At 29.5% G+C, this 23,708-nt stretch overlaps 1 protein-coding gene across 4 annotated transcripts in view; it reads right to left on the bottom strand.

The window, feature by feature from the left end:
• LOC143230003 (sister chromatid cohesion protein PDS5 homolog A-like) overlaps positions 1–23,708 on the bottom strand; it is an 87,375-nt gene that overhangs the window by 28,323 nt on the left and 35,344 nt on the right. For all 4 annotated transcript variants that reach the window (XM_076462941.1, XM_076462942.1, XM_076462943.1 and 1 more), the window contains 11 exons: positions 22,719–22,870; positions 22,412–22,525; positions 20,416–20,448; positions 19,515–19,612; positions 19,125–19,264; positions 17,445–17,660; positions 16,038–16,198; positions 14,065–14,188; positions 11,902–12,057; positions 6,020–6,088; positions 3,937–4,070 (listed from right to left, as the gene is read on the bottom strand). In XM_076462941.1, the coding sequence (XP_076319056.1) occupies positions 3,937–4,070; positions 6,020–6,088; positions 11,902–12,057; positions 14,065–14,188; positions 16,038–16,198; positions 17,445–17,660; positions 19,125–19,264; positions 19,515–19,612; positions 20,416–20,448; positions 22,412–22,525; positions 22,719–22,870 (1,397 nt within the window). The remainder of the gene's footprint in view (positions 1–3,936; positions 4,071–6,019; positions 6,089–11,901; positions 12,058–14,064; positions 14,189–16,037; positions 16,199–17,444; positions 17,661–19,124; positions 19,265–19,514; positions 19,613–20,415; positions 20,449–22,411; positions 22,526–22,718; positions 22,871–23,708) is intronic.

The following is a 23,708-nucleotide window of genomic DNA, read 5'->3' as shown; positions in this document are numbered from 1 at the left end:
ATTCCATCATGATCTGGGGTGCTATCTCCTTCCATGGAACAATGGAGCATCAGGTTATGCAGGGGCGTCGTGCAGCTGGCTACATTGGCATGTTGGAGAGAGCATTCTTATTGACTGAAGGCCCTCGCTTGTGTGGAAATGACTGGATCTTTCAGCAGGACAATGCTGCAATCCACAATGCCCACAGGACAAAGGACTTTTTCATGGCGAATAACGTGATTCTTTTGGACTATCCAGCATGTTCTCCCAAACTGAACCCCATTGAAAATGTTTGGGTGTTGATGGCAAGGGAAGTCTATAGAAATGGATGTCAATTCCAAACTGCATAATCTTCATGAAGCCATCTTCACCACTTGGAACAACATTCCAGCCAGCCAACGCTTATATCGACCATGCCAAAGCAAATTGTTAAAGTTATTCACAATGACGGCCTTGCAACTCACTACTGAGAACTCTGTTAGGCATTTCCTACCCTGTTTAGGACTTCTTTTTGGTATGATCTTAAACGTTTGACCAGCTAGTTTTTAGGATAATTTCATAGTGTTCACATTTTCCCTATTAAATGTTAAAAACGTTTTTTATTTTTATTTTCCCTTTTCTTATTTTCATCTTTCAAAGCTCTACTCAAAAAAGTGGTTGAATTAAAATGCAAAATGCATATTTTTTTCTTTATGTTCATTGGCCTTAAGATTTTGGCCAGCAGTGTATATATTGATTTATTATGCTTACTGTGTTGTTACATAAAAAGTTTAACTGGAAAGTAAAATAAAATCAAAATTAGACAAACCAAGAATAAAATATCACTGTTATATTTATATTTCACAATTAAACTTACGTTTTGTATACAATTAACTACCAACTGAAAGGCCCTTGCGAATTCAAATTGTAACTTGAAATTACATTTATTCTATATAGCTTTAAATGTGTAACAAAATACACTTGTATATACTTAATTTATTTTAATGTTCTTTGAAGCATGTATCACTACTACTCTCACTTCTAAATCAATTGGTAAAAGTGTAGCTCACATTAACTTATTGAATTACACAATGCAAAGGCTACTTGTGAGTTGCTTAAAAGCGTACCTTGTTAAACTTTTATAATTACTAAGTTTACCTAATCTGACCAAAGTGTTTGTAAAATTTACACTTTAGCTACCTTTATAATAAGAAATAAAGAACAATACATGAAAAGCAAGAAATATGTTACTCACCCATGTCTCGTGTTGTGAATTATACCTCAGCCCACATATTTTATATTTATGGTGATAATCCATAATATAATTATGTAATTAAATAATACACCATAGATTGTAGAATAATAGCATGCAAAAAACAAAAAACTTCCTCCAATTATCACAGTATTTCTGGCTTTCTATGTGACAAGAGCCTATACAAATTCATCCAAGGTACCATGTTATCTTTCTCACGAGAATGAAACTTGTACTAAAGAGAAACTGACAATTCTCTGTTCATAACACAAACTAATATAATTTGTCATTAGACAGATGAAAACTTTGCTTTTTGCTGATTATAAATAATACAGAATTAAACATGAGAGAACTATCAACAAGTCCTAAAATAAGAGGATGTGGCAGGTGGGTGCAGCAAGATGGGTGTGATTTGGTATTTGATGGCTCTAAAACAAAACAAAAGTTTGGGTGTGATTTGATATTTGATGGCTCTAAAACCTAACAAAAGTTAAAGCTATAAATATATGGTTTGTCTGAACAGTGACAACCTTATGGTTAAATTATGTTAAATTTCATACTTATTAGAGGTGTGGTGAATAAAATAGAGAAAATGGGATGCCTACAGGAACCGTATTACCTTTCTCACACCAGGGAAAATTCACAAGTTTTCAAAATATTGCATTGTAAAAGAACTTAAACTTACATACTGTTAAAATGTGGATTAATAGCTATAATTTTATATTATACTAACAGATAGAACATAAATAAAAATCAGGTTAATAAAATTTGAATGTAAGACACTAAAACTTTGTGTCACGTGCAGTCAAGAATATTCAAGTTTAAAGAGTAAATAAAATTAAAATTATCTGCTGGGGTATCCTTTACCTTACATGACACAAGGGTTTTAGTGTCTTACATTTAAAATTTTATTAATTATGTTTTATTGTTTTATATATCTTTACCAATTAATACGATATATCTTCTCTAATTTAGCCACCACCACTTAAACATATATGAAATTAAGCATACATTGCTTACTATTTGTTGTTACTCAGACAAACAATAGTTCTTAAAACCTTCAATCTTACATGGTTAAAAAACTATAAACAGAAAATCACAACCCCTCCTGCCAAAACCTCTATTTCAGGATATATGATACTTATAACCAATAAAAGTCGATGTTTTTATCTATCAAATGATATCTTACATTACATATTGTGTTCTGAACAGATAATAGTCAATTTCACTTGTAATACAACATTGGTCCCCAATGGAATCACAAGGGCTAGCTCGGATGAATTTGTAATAATTGTGGTTACATAGTTAAAAAGCCAGAAATACTTTGAGAGTTAGGGGTAATTGTTGTTTTTTTTGTATTATTTAATTAAATAAAAACTATTTAAATCACTACTACAATTAGTAAACAATATGTAGGCTTAAACATCCTCAACCATTGAAGGTAAGAAAAAAGAAGATTGGGTATTTTATTTCATGTTTATTTATTTATTATTATAAAAGTAACTAAAATGTAAAAATAGGGGCCTTTTAGGTTAGTGAAGGTTATATTACATAAAATAAATAACATTATAAAAAGGGTTCACAAGTTAAGCACATGAGTAAAATGTAGGTAATGTAATTTTAAATGGTGAGTTGCACATGCCCTAAGTGATTTACAACTTATAATGATGAGATCAGTAGTTATACATGGCTCAAAGAGCAATAAAACCCATACAATTTAATTATCAATTTACTAATACAGTTCCATGTCAATATGAAGTCATTCTAAAAGAAGTCAATATGAAGTCATTCTAAAAAAAAGCCAATATGAAGTCATTCTAAGAAAAGAAGTTTATTTAAATTTATTTTATTTTTCTTATGGTTACAAGATCAGTCAAACTGATCAACCACTTATAGAATTAGGGTAGAGAAAATAACAGGTAAATTATAGGGTTTTAGTAAAAAAACAAACTTTTTAAATGAGAAGGGCAAACTGATCAACCACTTATAAAATTAGGGTACAGAAAATAAGAGGTAAATTATAGGGTTTTAGTAAAAACAAACTTTTTAAATGAGAAGGTCAAACTGATCAACCACTCATAAAATTAGGGAAGAGAAAATAACATGTAAATTCTAAGGTTTTAGTGGAAACAAACTTTTTAAAAGAGATTTTAGAGATTACACACATGAAATGCGAGATTTTTGAAATGAAGAAAAGTATTGTTAACCTTAACATAAAACTACTCTGCACATGAGTACTCTACTATTCATGGACAAATCTTTATTTTAGTTTATTAAAAATTCTTCAGTAAAAAAGTATGATATTTTGTACGTGTAAGATTATGTGAACTTAAAGACTTACAAATTTTTTGAAGATATACACCATATAGAAAATTACTAGTATCAGATCTATAGACTTTAAATGGTACAAAGAAACTATGTATTTGCCCAGACTGACCAAGCACATGTTAAGAGTAAAACCTGATCTTTCATTCAGGAAATATTCTAATGACCACAACTAATTTTTTGTTTTTTAAATGTTTAATAACAATTCAAATTACTTCAAAATAATGGTATTCTCACAATAGCATACAATACGTAAAATGAATATACTTGTGTTTATGTGTTTTGAAATTACTGATTTGGTGTACCTGAGTATAGCAATAACTTTATAATCTCTGTTTACAGAACAGCATAGATATAATAAGTTTACAGAGACCTTAGCTTACAGATAGCTATATACTTACGAAACAAAGTTTTTCTCCATTAGATCTCCCTGGTGCAGAACAACTGTACTGAGAAGCCTAAGTGTTGAGCTAGCTGACTGCTGGGCTGTTTTCAGTCCCACAAGCCAACGAACCATCATTTTCATTCCTTCAATCTTTTTTAATTTGAAAAACAGAATGAATAATATAAATCTTAGCTGTTGCTTTTTTCTTCTTTAGTAAGCAATGCCAACCATACTAATTTAACTATAACTACATCTGAAACGAAATCAGTGCAATAAGTCAAATCAGACATACTGAAAACACTTAGTAGTACTGAAACATGGTACTTAAATTTAATAATACTAGAGTGTTGTTAACAATAAACAGAAGGTATGACAAGAACCTGGTAGGTAAAGAAATACAAATATATATGAAATATATAAATTTATATATCTTCAAAAACTATAACAATTAAAAAAAGAGGTTGCAGAATTGTTGTTGTATCTAATAAAATGTCAAAACAAAAGCAGATCTGAGTGCAGGATGTTTATAGAAAGTTGAAGGACAAAGTACAAAAATCATTTTAAATGATTACTCATAAATTACACATTTTAAAAAGCACACAAATCATATAAAACTTTACAATACATGCACTACAGTATCAAAGCAACAACAAAATGTCCATGACAACATTATGATAAAGCATGATGATGGACAAGGAAGATCAAACCCATCCATAAATTCTGCATTTTTAACAAACCAAAAGAAATACTTATGGCTTAAAATAAAGATTCAAAAAATATTTTTTCTACATCAACACAGTGAGAAACATTTTGTTGCATCCTTGTCAGTTTTTTTATTTTGACTTAGCCACTTCTTTTGATTGCTTTTACCTTTATTTTTTCTCAACTCATCATCTATGTATGGTTGCCTACAACCACACAAACACTACAAGCGTCCATCACACTTGTATAAATGTCAGTGGAGAGATATCATCACACGAACAAACAAAGTTTATATTACTGACAGCCGTCTTCCTTAACCCTCATGTGCTGTTGACTTGACCTTATGATGTGGCCACTCATATAGTTCATCATATGTGCAGAAAGTCAAAAAACAATGTAACCTCAATTTATATCCTCAAATTTATACAACCATTATTGGTCATAATTTTACCATTCAGCAAAAATCTATCATCACTGTGGACATCTAACTCAAGATTATTTTAACAATTGAGTGGAGAAAACACAAACAATGACAACTCTTTGTCTACAGATATTTCTTTCAAGAGTGCAGATAGCCCTCATGTAGCTTTGTGTGAAATTCAAACACAAACAATGACAACTGTTTGTCTACAGATATTTCTTTCAAGAGTGCAGATAGCCCTCATGTAGCTTTGTGTGAAATTCAAACACAAACAATGACAACTGTTTGTCTATAGATATTTCTTTCAAGAGTGCAGATAGCCCTCATGTAGCTTTGTATGAAATTCAAACACAAACAATGACAACTGTTTGTCTACAGATATTTCTTTCAAGAATGCAGATAGCCCTCATGTAGCTTTGTGTGAAATTCAAACACAAACAATGACAACTGTTTGTCTACAGATATTTCTTTCAAGAGTGCAGATAGCCCTCATGTAGCTTTGTATGAAATTCAAACACAAACAATGACAACTGTCTGTCTACAGATATTTCTTTCAAGAGTGCAGATAGCCCTCATGTAGCTTTGTATGAAATTCAAACACAAACAATGACAACTGTTTGTCTACAGATATTTCTTTCAAGAGTGCAGATAGCCCTCATGTAGCTTTGTGTGAAATTCAAACACAAACACATTTCTTTTACGTTTTATAAAAAAAAGTTTAGTGCAAAACTGAGTTTGAAATTAAACTAATTTTTAACAACTATTTTTCTTAATTAAAAGACTTTACTTAAAATTAGTACGTATTTATAAAAAGCATTAATTTACTTTAAAACACTTTTATACTTCTAATTATATTGTTTATTTTATACAAGCTGTCAAGAATACAGTTGAGAAGGATAGATAATATCTTTATTTACTTTGAAAAAGCAGCTACTACTATTATTATTATATGATACAACTTACAGGAAATACCTACCTTAACTTTTGTTTCCTCTGGAAGGTCATCAAATGGCCCCCACATGGCTTCTGTTACCCGAGGAATGTCCTATAAGAAAAAAAAAAAATCATAGTATCTAGAACACCATACAAAAAACACACTCAACAACTCAAGTCCTTCTGAGATAAATAATTAAAAGCAAGGAATCAAAAAGTCAAAGCTTAATGTAACTGTTCTTGTGTGTGTGTTTATTTACATATCAATTAATTTAAGAAAAGTACATATGAAACATTAAAAAACTGAGCATGGGTAACAGTTCTGAATAAAACAGTACAACTGGTCAGCTACTGGGACAAACTGAGCATGGGTAACAGTTCTGAATAAAACAGTACAACTGGTCAGCTACTGGGACAAACTGAGCATGGGTAACAGTTCTGAATGCTCAAACCAATGTTGCCAAGACTACTTTCAGAAGTCACTTTAATTATATGAGAGCCATAATTTGTGGTTTTTTTGGGCTCATTTTATTTTGAGGTCACATATTTAGTTTACTTCCACATGCAGTAAAATGGTTGTAAGAGTGATTTTGGTGATCAACTGGATTAATAAGTTTGACTGTTCTGTGTGCAGTAGTTTTCATGTTAAGAATAAAAATACTGAGAAATCACACATTCCATTTGCATAATTTATAACACTTCCTAAATAAACTTCACACATTTTTTTCATTAAACTTTATATTTGATGTCATTTTTCCATTCTAACTCTATATAGTTAATTTGTCCAACCTAGTAACCACCAAAAAAATAATAAAAAAAGTGTAAATTACCTATCTTTATTTTATAGAATGATTTCGAAGTCTAATATGAAACCACATTTGTTGATGCTAAATAACTCTGTACTCTTTAACAGTACATATTTCTATTTAATAAGTTTTATTACCTTTTGAATCATGTCAAACTAACATTCCCTCTACACAAGTTCAAAATCCCTTGACAAACATGTAACCCAGTCAAATTACAAAATGCATAATTGCTTGTGAGCAAGCATCATGAAATTTTGTCTTATTATTATTATATACCTAATTACCCTTATCTATTCTAAAAGGTTCCTAACTTTTATATTACAGTTATGATAATAAAGAATATACGTGAAAAGTGAGAAATGCATATATTTTAATACCAATGGTACTATTGCAATAAATTTTTATTTAATTAAATAATGCAACAAAGGACACAGAATAACCACATGCAAAAATTAGGAAATATCCCATCACTATAACAGTTTTTGTGGATTTATAATTATGCAGCAATAGCTGTTAAATTTGTCAATGCGTTTCACATAAGAATACAATTTGAAATGAAAATGAAAAAGACAATTTTCTGTACATAAAACAATATGTCATTTGATAAATTAAAACTTCAGCTTTATATTGGTTATAAACAGAGTTTAAACATGTAACTACTAGCAATTTGTAAAAGAGAAGATGTGACAAGTGGGGATGGTAAGAGGGGTGTTAGTTTCTAGTTTATAATCAAACATCGACATTTATAAACATTATGCTTTTCTCAATGATAACAATACTGCTATAACTAATTCATATTTCATACTTCTCAGAGATGTGGTAAATTATAGAAGAGGGGATATCTAGATAGAAAATTTCACAATCTCATATTAGGGAAATTAACCACTTTTAAAAACATTGCCTTATAAAAGCTTACAATTTATATATTAACATTTGGATACTAAGTTTATTTATATCCCATGATAACAGTTTGATTAAATTTTGAATGTAATTCAATAAAACCTTATGACATGGGCAGAAAACAATGTTCATAAAAAACAGTTTAGGTGGAGAATTTTTAATATCTGTGTAAAGATGTGGGCCTTGAAATCATAATCAAAAAATAAACTATCAAATATTCCAGTGACTCAAAACCACTCACATTCCTGAAAATTAAAACCAGTTATAAGTAAAATCACTGAGATAAATGATTTGTGTCAAACATTGATTTTCAATTAGTTTGTCATACGATATTACAACATAAAATCATGGTCACCAGACCACTATTGTGACCAAGTTTCATTGTGGCACCTGGACTTTATCCACTTTTTATTCATGCACATGAATGTGCAAAACAGAACTCAAATATAGAACTATTTTCATGTTCAGTCCAAAATCAAACTTTGTTTCTTGGATTTTAATGGCAGATTCAGTATTTTATGTTTTTCAGGAATGAAGCACTGTGGCTGCACGACATGTTACGAACTCTGCATCATTTTCTTTTTCTTCTTTCTCTGAACTGAACCAATCACTTTATGTGTTTAAACTCGTATGGGACCAAAGCCAGTTAGTTCAGGCAATACTATCAAGTGGTCGTTAATATCAAGTGATTGCTAGCATGCATTTGTTGTTGAGAAAGTAAATAAACATAGCCCTCACTTTCCAGTACAAACAGTGGTGAAGTTAGGTTAGGCACACTAAAAGACCCTTGCTTATCATTGTATAGTGTTGTATTGATGAGAAGGTTAGATTTATCCTGAAGCAGCCTGCTTAGCCTATCAAATTCAGAATGATTATTTTCATTCACTGCCAGAATCCAAATAAGTTATAACTGGTTTGTTTATTATTTTAATAATTGCACATATTGAAGTTTAAATAATATATATGTTATACATAAAGTTTAAAACTGAATCTTGTTTGTGTGTGTGTGTGTCTTGTACTATAATCACACCACCTATTCAAACTATATACTGTAACTTTTTTAATTAGACCTGCCTCCTGGATCTGAAAATACTTGTTCAGGTCTGTCTTACAAACATTTATTATTCCTAATTATCACCTGCTGTAAATTCACACACTAAAACTTTAATTCTAAATTAAAATAAAACTTAAATACACAAGCAAACATTTTGACTTCTGTTACTTTCCTGGAAACAATTCCGCCACATAAAAAATCTAAATTTTGCAAGTTTAGAAAGTAAACTATTTATTTTCCACGATATCCAGGGGCCAAACAAACACTGAATTATACAACAATCAGAAGAATTCGATATAATCAGCCAGTTGCTGGTAAGTGTTAAATTAGTAATTGATTGATTTCCATAACTGCACATAGATACTTTCATTAACATTTAAATTTATTTATTAAGTCTTGTGAACAGAACTACAATATCTAGCTTTTTTATTATGAACTTTGGTTCTCATCACTAAAATATGTAAATTCAGAGGAAAAAAAACAACAAAGTATCTAAGAGTGATGTAGAGATCTTATTCACTACTCCCTCTCCAGTAGACTAGATTCATTACATTCAGGGTTTATAAGTACTACAGTTGGCATGGAATGGTTCATATCCCTAAACAAACCCTACAAAACAATGTGTTTTCTTTGTTTACATTCACTGATAAATATTCCATCTATCATACACACAAAATTTACCCATGGTAACACTTTAAAATAACTTTTTGCAGTTTAGATTATTAACTTTTTCCTAAATAGCACTGCCTTAGAAAAAAACAAAAACTATAAGGAAGAAAATATACATTACTACAGAGTTAATTCTAAACATAAATCAAAAAAATATCAATAATATATTTCTAAATGCAAATAAACTAGGAATTGGAAATGAAAGAAATACTCTTCTGTAAATAACAATATTCTACCTTGCAGAAACTGGATCTTATATGTAATACTTTTAGAAGTTAGCCACTGTTCATGACAAAGTTTTAAACCTTCAATTACGGATTGGGTACAATCCACCCAACTCGCTAACACAAAAGTATCCATGAAAGTAATCACACTAAGATTATTGATAACGTATCCATATGTTTAAAACATTTTACAGGTTATTGGTAAATATTACAAGGTTTCTGAATTAAGTGTTAAGATTTTTTAATTATGGAATTTTTGTAATTTTTTTTATTTCACAATGTTGATTGTACAACACACAGAGTAATTATTATTTCAAAATTAAAAATACTTCAATGCTCAGAAAATTTTCTATAACCTCCAGACAAATATCTAATGTTTTTAAGAAAAAACTTTACATTTTATCTGTTATTTCACAATCAAATTGGAATTTCTATACATGTTTTAAAGATTTGATCAATACCTTAAACCCCATAAAAAATTTGCAAAAAAAGTATAATTATGTTTTTTTCATTTTAGAATGACTACAAATTATAACTCAAAAACACAAATGTTTAGTGTAAATAGCTTAGTGTCCAAACATTATATATTTGCATACATTTATTTTTTTTTTTATTATACTGACCTTTATAGCCATTGCTGGTTAACATCTGTGATGTTACAAAGACACGGCACATGTGCACTCATGTTACCATATCCAATAATATAAACTTTATCCATCTTGGATGTGTTTTAGTGGAGTTGTATTTTGCAAAATAGCCACATTTCAATTATTATATATACATATACACATTTACAAATAAGTTCTTAAAATAATTTTTCTGAAAACACAGATCAGTAAATAAATAACTTAACAATTATATCTTCCAGTTACAATGACCTTTGTACTGATTTCCTGTAAGTTGTTAAACATTTTAATATTTTGCACATTTAAGGACGTGAAATGAAATAATTATTCTAACATTTTATATATGCATTTTAAATGACAAAAGAAAAGATAAATAACTATATCGATACCACAGAATTCCATTATACTTTATTAAGCTTGGTAACTAAGCTGTATTTGAGTCTAAAAAATTTAAATTTCAAGCAGACTGAAAACTCAACCTACCCCCTTGAAGTCTTCTTTTGAAAGAACAATCTGATACAGATATACTTGAAAATCACCATGAAAGCAAAGGGACATTCTGAGCTTTTAACTGGTTATTCACATGTCACAGACAGAAATAAATGTACACTTTTAAAAATGTAGAGAGACCAGTGCATGAGTGATATCTCAGCAAGTTATCATTATATATTCTAATTTGTCAATACTGGTAATATGAGTTCCTAATTTATACAAAACTACAGACTTCATATTTTGACATCACAAATGTGATTTGAACCAGTGCTGCATTCAACATACCACAACTCACAAAAAATCAATGTTTAGGTGTGTTCTTATAATATTTACTTTTAAGATAAGAAATTCACTAATATATAATACTAAAAATTGGATTATAATCTACAATTTAAAACCAACTTGATAAGCATAAATTAATAAAACAGTTAAATTACAGTATGTACATTTTTACTTTTTCTTGTTCCTGGGCAGAATGTTATTTCCCAATTGCTTATGTCTAAAGTATATAGAAATGACCTATTTTTCTCTTCAAACTTTGCTTTTGTGGCCTAGGAGCATATAACAAAAACATAATGGGAGACTATATTTGGGGGCTGATACGTGAAAGTGATTTACATTACAGTCTCAAATCTCAAAAACTACTGACGTCTAAACATTTTTTGTTCATTTTTGTATAACTTTAGTATAAATACATGTAAATCTTGATTCATATGTTGTTTTATTCAGACCTTATGTAAATGAAAATGTACAAATTTGCCCATTTTTACATAGAAAATACATTAATTTCTGAATTTCATTATCCAGGTTACAAAAGCAAAGTTTAAAGGGAATAATGGCCATTTTCTATACTTTTACAACATAAGCAATTAAGAAATAACACATACCATCCAGGAACAAAATTTGTGTTACATAGTGTTATTCTCTGTTTCAGTGAAAAATGTTGCAACATCTATAAACAATGAATATTGGTAATTTTGCACTTTCCAAATTAAAAAGTTCTATGCTACACAATGTACATACTCTAGTACTGTTTGTTAATAATGTTTATATATAAAAACACACACACAAACAAACCCAATAATAGCATTTAGTATATATTACAAAAACTGAAATTGTACAGTTAAGTGGCTCAAATAAAAAACTTAACTTACCTGATCAACCATTAAAAGTTCTTTAACTACTACTTTAGACACAATGCTCTTTATCTGTAATCCAAACAGGTCAGGACAGTGGTATGCTATATGACCAATTGAAACAATGGAAGTCCTGAAGTAATGAGACTGCAGAGTCAGATTCTGTTTCAAATGCTGGAAATGCACAAAATTAATTAACTTTTACCCATTTTTAATATGTTAAAAAACAACAGAGTTGTGTTGATACTGGAGACCACAAAGTACAGTTACAATGTTTCTATATATACTTTGACATCCATATTTAAGACAGCATATCCATATTAATATACAGCAGTAATTTCCAATTGTTTTTGTCACAGTTTCCTTCCTCAACAACTGTTTATGCCCTTTCTAAAAAATTATTTTTAAAGACTATTAAAACATTTTTACTAAAATTAAAATTGTAAGGCAATAGCACCTTAATCTTATGGGTTAATTTCAATAAATATAACCTTGAAACCCTCAAACTTTTTTCACCTTTCTCATATTTTAAAAATGCCCTCTACAAAAGGCAGTACCACCCAGGTTGATTGGGAAACACTGTTCTACAACGTTTTGCTGGTATTGTGGTAAAACAAACTTTCATGTTGAAGAATGATCTACAGAAGGCAGTACCACCCAGGTTGATTGGGAAACACTGTTCTACAACGTTTTGCTGGTATTGTGGTAAAACTGTTCTACAACGTTTTGCTGGTATTGTGGTAAAACTGTTCTACAACGTTTTGCTGGTATTGTGGTAAAACAAACTTTCATGTTGAAGAATGGTCTACAAAAGCTACTTTAACTGTTCTCTTCTAACATATTACTTAGTAGATATGGTAGTAAGCAGGTTGGAAATGAGATAACTTTATATATGGCTATCTATCCTAATAGTATTAGAAATGAGATTACTTTATATATGACTATCTATCCTAATAGTATTAGAAATGAGATAACTTTATATATGACTATCTATCCTAATAGTATTAGAAATGAGATAACTTTATATATGGCTATCTATCCTAATAGTATTAGAAATGAGATAACTTTATATATGACTATCTATCCTAATAGTATTAGAAATGAGATAACTTTATATATGACTATCTATCCTAATAGTATTAGAAATGAGATAACTTTATATATGGCTATCTATCCTAATAGTATTAGAAATGAGATAACTTTATATATGGCTATCTATCCTAATAGTATTAGAAATGAGATAACTTTATATATGACTATCTATCCTAATAGTATTAGAAATGAGATAACTTTATATATGGCTATCTATCCTAATAGTATTAGAAATGAGATAACTTTATATATGGCTATCTATCCTAATAGTATTAGAAATGAGATAACTTTATATATGGCTATCTATCCTAATAGTATTAGAAATGAGATAACTTTATATATGACTATCTATCCTAATAGTATTAGAAATGAGATAACTTTATATATGACTATCTATCCTAATAGTATTAGAAATGAGATAACTTTATATATGACTATCTATCCTAATAGTATTAGTTTTCAAAAACAACTCATCTTAATTTGCACTACAACACATGTATGATACTTGAGCTAACAATTAAAATGAAAATTAATATTTATACTATAAATCACAGTGGTGTTCCCAAAATACACACATCCTGAAAACAGGGTTTTTACAAAATTCATCAAGTAGCTATAGTGAAATTTATAAAACCAAAAACAATTAAATGAGCGTATTGAAAATCATTCTGTAACTGTGATTGTAACTCAAGTATTTTAAACAACTGACAAAAAATACAGTACAGTATACACCTTCCTCAAAACTACATATTTTGTACTGTGTGTAGATTTAATAATACAACAAATTTTCAACAGCCATTTCATTTTAGAAACAGCATCAGTCCAAACAACTATTAATTAGATAAAAAGCTTGAAGCACCAGTACAAAGTCACAGTTTATTTCAACAGGTTTCATAACACACTGATGGTGCTTTTTAAAATTCTGAAGATGAAATAAACAATTACTGATGACAAAGTCATCAGGAGAAAACAATTTCAATCTTATGTTTTTATTAAAGTTTCCATCTAGATCATCAAATTACTATCATTTTCATAATAATATTACAAAACTCCTCAAAGAGTATTAACAGAAGTAAAAGGTAAACTTACATCAAGGATTTGCCCAAACACTCTTTCTTTATTGGATGCAATAACTTTTATGCAGGCTACTGCATGCTTGGCTTGTTTTACTGTTCCATTTTCTACAAAATTCTGAATAATGGGTAGAACACGCCTATAAGAACAAAGAAATTATATTACAAAAGTGACCAAATTGATTTGAGTTAAACACACAAGAGCAGAGAGAAACTAAACAAATGAGCAGAATTAATGTACTACTTCAGATTAATATATTCCCAAAACATTTAACCCTATCACAATGGATCATGAGACAAAGATCATGCCATCATGTTTGCTGACTTGCATTCAAAATTTTATTGTAATAATATTTTACAAATTGATGTCAATATGTCTGGTATCAAACTGTAGATGATAATTCAAGTTTTAGTATTATATCTTAGTTAATTTCTTAATTTAAAAGTAAATATTAAACAAAAACACCTAAATTTCAGTTTTTGTGAGTCATGTTGAATGCAGCACTAGTTCAAACTAGATGATGATGTCAAACTATCAAGTCTCTATTTTCATATGAATTATGAATTACTAACAATGACAAAATACAAAACAGGAACCTCAAATCTTTTTACTTTCTTGAAATATAGATTATGTACCAAATCTAACACAATAGCCTCACTCATCTCTTCCTGTTTTTAGAAATGGTTCCTTATATATTTACTTGAATATATGTTATGTGAATAACCAATCATTAAATATCTGTTATGTGAATAACCAATCAAAAGCTCAGAATGTCCCTATAGTCACTTTCTCAGCCATTTTAAACCAAGATTTCAAACAGGTAGATGAGGTCATGTCTTTAGTCTGCTTAAAATTACATGTTGTTTTAGATAACAACAAAATAAGTTTAGACACTAAGCTTGGTAGATTATAATGGAATTCTGTAGCATTAATACAAGTATTTATCATTTGTTTTGGTTATTGCAATATATATATAAAACCTACAAAAATTTATTTCATTTCACATCCTCCACATATTCCATATTTTTTAACATCTAAACACAACTTAGGTACTAAGTTTAAATTTACTGGGATTCCATGATATCAGAATAGTTAATTATGAATTCTTGGTTTAGCCAACTATGTTAAGCAGCAAACGAGTACAATGGTCCTTGTAACTGGAAAATGTAATTGTTTGCTACACTAAATGTATATTTATCATTATATATTTAAATAAAAATAAGTTTAAGAACTTATTTGTAAATAGTAAAAACATCTATACATATCTATATAATGTATAATTAACTGAAATTAAAGTACCATCAAAACAGGTAACTCTGTGAAGACTAAAGGTCAGTTTTATGTTATTGGGTATAGTGCCATTTCAATGCAAATCTGGTAATGTTGGCTAGGCACAAATGGAAGGTCAATATATAATAATAATAATAATAAATATAAATGTATAATGGTATAAGATTTAAGCTGTTTATATTAAACATTTGTATTTTTGTGTTATAATATGTAGTCATTATAGAATGAAAAAAGCATAACTCATATTTATTTCCTAACTTTATATGGTGACTAGGAGATTGGTCAGATTTACACCCCACAGAGTTAGAAAATATAATAAAAAGTATAAAGTCTTATTGAAACAAATATTTGAAATGTATTCAGAGATTATGCAATAATATCTGAGACTTTCTGGATGAAGAACAGTTTTTAATCATAACATGAAAATCACTTCACACTCAGACTAGAAACAAAACAGACTCAATATTTTCACAAACAAATCTTTAGTATGAAAATATTTCATTAAAAATCTGATTTTTTGCATACAAAAGACTTGCAATCTTTACTTTCTACCAAATATTGTGAAAATAGACATTAAAAGTAACAGTATAAATACTTAACCTGTGTTTATTATACCTAGCCCATCACAAAAGGTTTAACATAAACACAAGACTACTAGCTACTAAAATGATTAAGTACAAATAAAACTGTTTACATACGTGGCAATGTTTGGATGATTTGCTTCAATTTCAGGTCCAATGTTAATTAATATTTGTAGGGTAATATCAGTAGCTACTTCATCATCTATCGTCAGAAAATTTATCAATTCATTGCTAACTTCATCAGTGTAAAACGCTCCAGGGAAGACATAAGTTAAGGTCTGAAAAACAAACAAACCAATGAAACAACTAAAAATGTAACACAGTTACTAACACGTGAAATATACAAACAAAAATATTCTGTTCAAGCTGTCAAAGTAGATTATCTCTTTGTTCTCCAATATCCATTTCTTAAATGTACATTTTCTACATACTAACACAAGTTTCATCTTTATTTATAAATCAACACTAATATATAAACTGTATGCACTGATGACGACACAACTAATATTCATTGTTTTATATGGCTAACATATACTGCTCAGTTCTGAAATCCTTATTAATAAAGATCAAAGAAGTAAAATAAATTCTTCAATGTATAGCTGACACTTAGTAGCAGCTGACTAATTATTTTACTAATTAAAATGTATAAGTTTCAAAATGTGTTGTACCACCAATTTTTTTAACCAAATGTTTGGACGTCTTATAATTAAAAAACTTGACACCAATGTAAGTACACTGCATCCGATGATGGGGTGTGAGATATATTTTAGCACCATTTTAGTGAGTTTATGCACACCAAGATTCATCCTCTCCACCCCATCCTCCTTTTCAATGACTAAAACTAAAGCAGCTCTCATCCATTTTCACACACACAACTTTGATAATTACTACAAATTGGAATTTAAAAACATGAAATTATGCATTTTTAAGTAATGGCAAACTAAATGGTCAATGCAACAAGACCGTATTCACGTATTTAGTGACACTAAAGAACTTCCAACAGCTAACAGGCAAACTACTCTTAACAGTTTTTAAATAGCTAAAATAAACAACTGTAATTTTTCTAATAATCCTCTTCCTAATAGTTTTGGAAATAGAATTTATGCATACACAATATAGCTCAAACTTGCTTTGTTTATTTAAAAGTCATTAATTAACAAAACATTAAATTTACTCCCTAAATGAAGAGATCATGTAAACAAGTTACATTACTTACATGCTGCTGTAGTAAATCAAAATCAATTACAGAAATACTTGACAAATGCAAGTTACATGCCTAACAAAATGAACAATTATAACCAATAGAAAAACTTTAAAATTTCTAAAACACAAACTACTTAAAATTCTGCATGAAAATACAATTACAGCAGTGTTTTTACAACTGTTTCATGAACATTAGGCTTAACAACAACCAAACCTCGTATTAAAAATGCACCGTATATGAAAGCAATATAAAGATTTTATTTAATGAAATTAATAAAAAGTATCAGAAATTGTGCAATATACATTTAAAAATACACCTACATGAAGAAGCTGAAGTCCACGGTGTCCAGAATTTACCAAACCTAGCTGGGCATCAATGTTTCCCACTCCTAAAATGGTATCCTGTACATACATAATCAACTGTTTAACTCCCTGATGATCAATCATGACTGGTGCAACTCGCTCCAACAACTGCTTTATAGTCATGTAAAATGTATTTGTTTGGACAGGGAATCCTAACGACTTCATGACTTCTTTCTGAAATATTGTAGAGATTAACACAAACTGTAAACATAGCTCAATTACAATACTAGTTGGCAAGTTAATGTACAAATGTTCAAATTAAACATTACCCAATTTACAAATATTAGTTGTTTGAAATGATTAAGTTACAACACTGCAGCATGCAACTTTATCACAATAGTTACCAACACAACACAGTACCTTAACATAACAATGTTAACATTCACATTTTGTTATACATTTTTAGAAATTACTGATCTAGATGTAACCTATATTTCACAAGGGATTCTTTAACTATTCTGTTACTTGAAAAGTTTAGTACAAATACATTTTGGTTTGTAAAAATATCCACCTTTTTCTGCAGACTTCAAAGCCTCCTCATGATTCAAAGACACCCATTCGCCAATCAAGTTCCTCCAATCCCCAATTACTTTGAGTTACCCCAAGAATGGTCTCCAACACAAAAAAACACGCTAAGACACACTAAGTATGTGTATCAATACAGTTTCAAAGATCGAGATCTCAGTACTAGCCAGGCACATAAACTATGGAGCTGTTATGCTTGGATGAATTTTTGGGGGCATTTTAGCCCCTCTTTGCAAGGGGTATAACACCTTACAAATAAGGACACATCCTAGTTCATGTGAGTTCACCTGTCAAACTTGATCCTGCTAGTTCCAGAAATGTTAGAGGAGGTAGATAAAAATAAATTAACCTTGTATCTTTGTAATGTAAGATAGGCATTATTCAGATGTAAATGCCTAAGATGATAGCAGGCTAATAACTACAACATTATTTTATAATACCATCAGTAAATAATTAACTAGAAAAATATTACTTCAGCCAGTACATATAAAACTCTTCTTAGGATATCAAAGAGTACTAAAAAAATCTGTCACAACTGATAACTTTGAAGCAATTTATTAAAAATAGAATTGTAGTATTTTCTTTAACAACATTTCTTAAAATAGTCCAAAACTGGCTTAAAAGCAAAAAGTTTGAAATTTTTCAAATGAAAACATACTCCACATGATCCTGGAAACAATTAAAATTCCTCTTAACAAACATTCTTGCTAGACTCTTGGAACAACCATGCAACCCATCTTCTTTAAATGTTAAATCATTTCTAAATCACAAGTTCCTTAATGTGGTTACAAATGTGCTTCTAAAAATCAAGCAAGTATAAAATAAGTTTCAAGTCTTAAAATTAATGACCAATAAAGCATAAACTACATAATTATAATAATACACTTTATTTGAACCAATATCAAATACTGATTCTCAACAGTAACATTAAATAAAAAAAAACAACTATATTTAAACCTAGTTTATGATAATACACAAGTACTATGCAGTTGGATGTAAATTAATTAATAAATATTGAGCTTAATTTTGGTATTAGTTTCCCCAATCTTCATTGGTTTAAACACTGAAGAGAGTATACAAGAAACAGATGCATCTGACAATCCTATCACTTACCACACTATGTTCAGCTTCTGAACAGGAAGCTGTTCCACTAAGTATCACATCCATATGCTCTCTCAACCTTTGATTGTTCTCTAACAATGTACAAAACTTACTGATGAACTCCTGGGACTTCACAGGGTCCAATAAGTTTTCTAGAAACACATTAAACAAAACAATTTAAAACAAAGCCCAAATTATAAAATAAATTGAAAATAAACATTAAAGAACAATTTCACTTTATATGAATGTATATAACAATGCAGACTGAAGCATAGCTACATGAAGCAAGCATTCTTCCTCTATATCTTAAGGAACAGTAACCAGAAGTAAAAAACAAAATGTGTGTCTTCAATAACCAATATAGATAATACATGTCACAAGACATCATGACATATTACTTACTAGACAGAGCAACAATCCTATTAACAAGTATCTTGTCTCTTTCTTCCGACTTCATCATCTGAATTTCCTCCATGAGTGCCCGTACTTGGTTGCGTACACTGAAAGAAAAACAAGGAATAATGTTGCTCATTTCACACTGAAAGTACAGGAATCAAAACTTTTTAGTAAGCAAAATGAAACTACACCATAACAACCTGCATCATTCCTAAACCATATTTTCTGATGATATCTTACATTAAAAGTTCTGATAATGACGAGACAGTGTTTATTTTCCCTTCTGAAATACGCAAGAAATTTCATTACAAACAAACACAATAGAGACTAGACTAAATTATACTGATGTTTCAGATATGTATATCAAACATTGTAAAATTACTAAGAAACCTGCAAATTACAAATGTTTAATTAACTGAGATCATAGAACTCAAGTTTCAAAAGCTTTTAAGGGAAATGTCAAAGGTTACATCTACATGCCTACAACCCTCACCGAAAACCCCATTAAAGTCTGGTCAAACAATGCAGTGAAAAAACAAAACTAAGAAATTTCAAGACCAATTTTTACCTAAATACAAATGCAATGAAAGGTTAAAATAGCTTGAGAATGATCCCAAATTAATTTAACTTAAAACCCTCATTTATAATCAAATTCAAGATATAGATGATGGTGTAATTGAAACACATGTACAGAAAAAAACCGATGTTGGTATCAGATCAAATGTCCACAACTTGGGCAACATTTAAAAATATTTTGGAAACGAACAATTAAAAAAAATGCAGGGTTATAAATAACATATTCTTTGTAGTCTTATAAGTACAATACAAAACTAAAATACTGATCTTGAACAATATTGATTTAAATTACTCTGTCCACAGTGAACTTTGAAATCATGTTTTAACTCACATGTTCTGACATTTCAGCAATTCTTTGAAGGCTCTGTAACACAATAAAGGAAACAATTACATATAAATTATCTTAGTCATACATTATTGTTACACAAGTCCATGTAATTAAACCTATTTTAACCTTCATCAATACATCAAAATATTTTTTTCACTGACCAGTTATATTTTTATTTATTTTTATGTAATTGTCGTATTATCATCCTCCAACACAAAAACGGTAAAACTTTAGATGTCTTGCCCCGAATAATTTCTATGAATAAAAAGTTGCATGGGGTTCGTGTAGACCCCAAGTAATATGCAGATTTGTAGCTCTGTGTCTTTATCAGGCATTATGTATATGGACTCACAGAGGTTATTCATTGTGATAAACAGTGATTACGCATTTACATTTCTCTTGGAGTAATGTACAAAACCTACTCCAGAGACGTCTCCAAAATCCCTGTGCAATGCAGAAAGGTGTCAAATCTGCATTTGTAGATCTAGAATTGCTTGATATAAGACAGCATGTTGGTCACAATGTTCCAGCAACAACAACAAAAAAAAGTTATCTTTGCCCAAGAATCACAGACAGGAAAGTCTGTCAAACCTGTACAGCTTGTGGAAACCATGTCTGTACTGATCACTCCACATCCAGTGTATGGTGTGACAAGTGTTTGTAATATGACTGGTAAAAGATATGAGTAACACTTTATGTTCACTCAGGATAAGTTTTGATTACATGTTGCCCTAAAATTTGGCATTAGTTTAGCTCTGAAACAAAGTTTGATGTAGTTCAATTCCCTTGGGTTCACTTGGACCCCAAGTGCATTTTCATACAATGTGGTGTTTTTTTGTTACATATTCAAGAAATCTGTTTCTTCATTCAGTATTTTATTACTTTTAACTGTGAGATGTCAATTAGAGAAAAAGTGACCCTACATTATCAAAATATATCTCAATTATGACAATTTTTTGTCTAAATAAGAGAAAATGGACATAAATAAATTTTATATTTTTGTAATAATAAATCACATATTATATTCTTATGGTACTCAGTCTTTCTTACAGTTTATCTGCACAATGCTACAAGAAGCCAGTATGCTAACTTTTCAACATCTAAATCATAGCTTCAACATTATGATCTTTAAATTGATGCTGGGTCCGTACGGACCCTAGGTGTACTGAAAGGTGGATATTTTAATGTGTACTGATGAAGGTTAAAAATGTGCATATATTTTTCATGTAAAATATAATTCTGAAATAGACAATCATTCACTTGCAATGAATTTTAAAATAGCTATAATGTACATAACATGTTTGTTTATAACTTTATCAAGCATGCACTTCCACTTCAACTATGTAGCTTATAAATTGTTCAAGAATTATTATTGATAATAGCTGCAATACAAAAATAAAAACTACAATGCTCTGTTTAAACAAATATTTATTTGACAATAGGATATTCACATTGTTTCAAAATATATATAAGATGTACTACAATTATGTGCTTATGAATATTTTAACTTCAGACAGTACTCAGTATGATTTTCATATGTATATTAAAGAGTTTACTGCAGTTAATGTCACAAAATAGAAAATAGAAGAAATTAAGAATATAAAGCTTTAAGTGAAAAAAAGATATTCACTTAGCTAACTCTAAAAGATATGAAATATGAAAACTGTATGCTGAAAAGAAGTATTATTATTCTTAGACTGGAAATCCCCTTGGGCTCACAGTATACTGAGTCTAAATTCACAAATTTATAGTAAAAATACACAGTTAACATTCCTTTCTTGCGAACAACAGGCTGTTAATGTTTACTGACTAATGTAACTAATGTAACAATACACCTGGTGAGTTTTGAATTATAGATGTATAATTTCATGGTCACAGGGTTGGTCATTTTGACCAAGCCTGTGCACAGAAGGTTACAATGTGATGTGCTATAAAAGTATAATAATTACAAACAAAAAAAAGTTAACAGTAACTTATAGCATTAAAGCCAGTTGCTTACTTGACTGCATAATCATCCACAGTAGCAAAAAGTTGATACAGTTTCTTCATTCTTTCTTCTAAGGGTAGCTGGTAAGGCACCAAACAGGTATGTAGGATCTTTTCTACCAAAAGTCTTGAAAAATTGTTAAAACCCAACATTACTTGAGGCTAGGATGAAATATTATTATTATTATAATAAAGTTGATTTACTTCTATTTCTTTTCTTTAGATGGAAAGATACATTTTTAATGATAATATCCAGTAATCTCTATCTTTTAATAAATCTAAATTATTACCTTTTTAATAGTTTTATCAAGGACAATTACCTGTCTTCCAATGCTGTTTGATAATATACATGAAGGACTTTATTTTTTATCCATGATATGCAGTCTAAGGTTGACTGAGGTAAATCTGGGCTACTCATGTTCTGCTTATACACCATGGCTAGTCCTTGTAATGCTTCTTTCCTAATTTTAAACTGAAGCAAAAATAGTGACTAAGTTAGTTTTCTTACATTACAGAGTAATCAAGAGCAGTTTTTACAATCAATACAAGCTTGAAACCACTAAAATGATAATTTAGTTTCTGTATCATTCAATATAAAAGCATGAGACCAAAAATGACATTAAGTGAAAATGGTACACAATTTCTGAACTATTCAATCCCACTGATAATTTTTTTAACATATTTAGTCTACCTTACAATGAAAATCAATCATGATTTAAAATCATATTAGCTTTGACTGTAACAAAAAACTTTTTTAAAAACCACTGGTCAAGACACCACAAAAAATAAATTCTGAAAACTAGCAATTCCAGAAAAAATAAAAAAATGGTAAAAAATGATGATAGGCAGGAAAAGATTACCCTATCTTTCAAAGATCTAATTTCCTTCTTATAATTTTTTCCAGAGGGAGATTAGGTTTCTTTAACTGCTTGTCACATTCATGTTTTTAAGCTTTTAGTATTTACTCACATTTCATCAAAACTTTTTATAATCAAGTCTGCCACTTTTTTGAGTAAAGTAAGAAAGGCTTCACAAATTTTCTTTGTGTATTTTAAAGCAAAAGCACATTAAACCATCTACTGCATCCTCTGCATGCAATCATACCCCAAAGTTTTTGCAATGTAAGTCTATAAATGTATCACTGTTCCACCAGATGACAAATATTTCTTCACCACTTTTAAAAACAACAACCTCATAACTGACCTTGACCTAAGTTATTTATCTTGAAGATTTAGATTACAGACTAGTTTACAATTAATACTATTTTATAATATTTTCAATTCATTCCTTCACATTTTTCCATTATACAC

The sequence above is a fragment of the Tachypleus tridentatus genome, chromosome 10 (assembly GCF_004210375.1).
Source record: "Tachypleus tridentatus isolate NWPU-2018 chromosome 10, ASM421037v1, whole genome shotgun sequence".
NCBI lineage: Eukaryota > Metazoa > Arthropoda > Merostomata > Xiphosura > Limulidae > Tachypleus > Tachypleus tridentatus.
The sequence above is the reverse complement of the archived record's forward strand: the minus strand, read 5'-3'. Positions and strand labels throughout refer to the sequence as shown.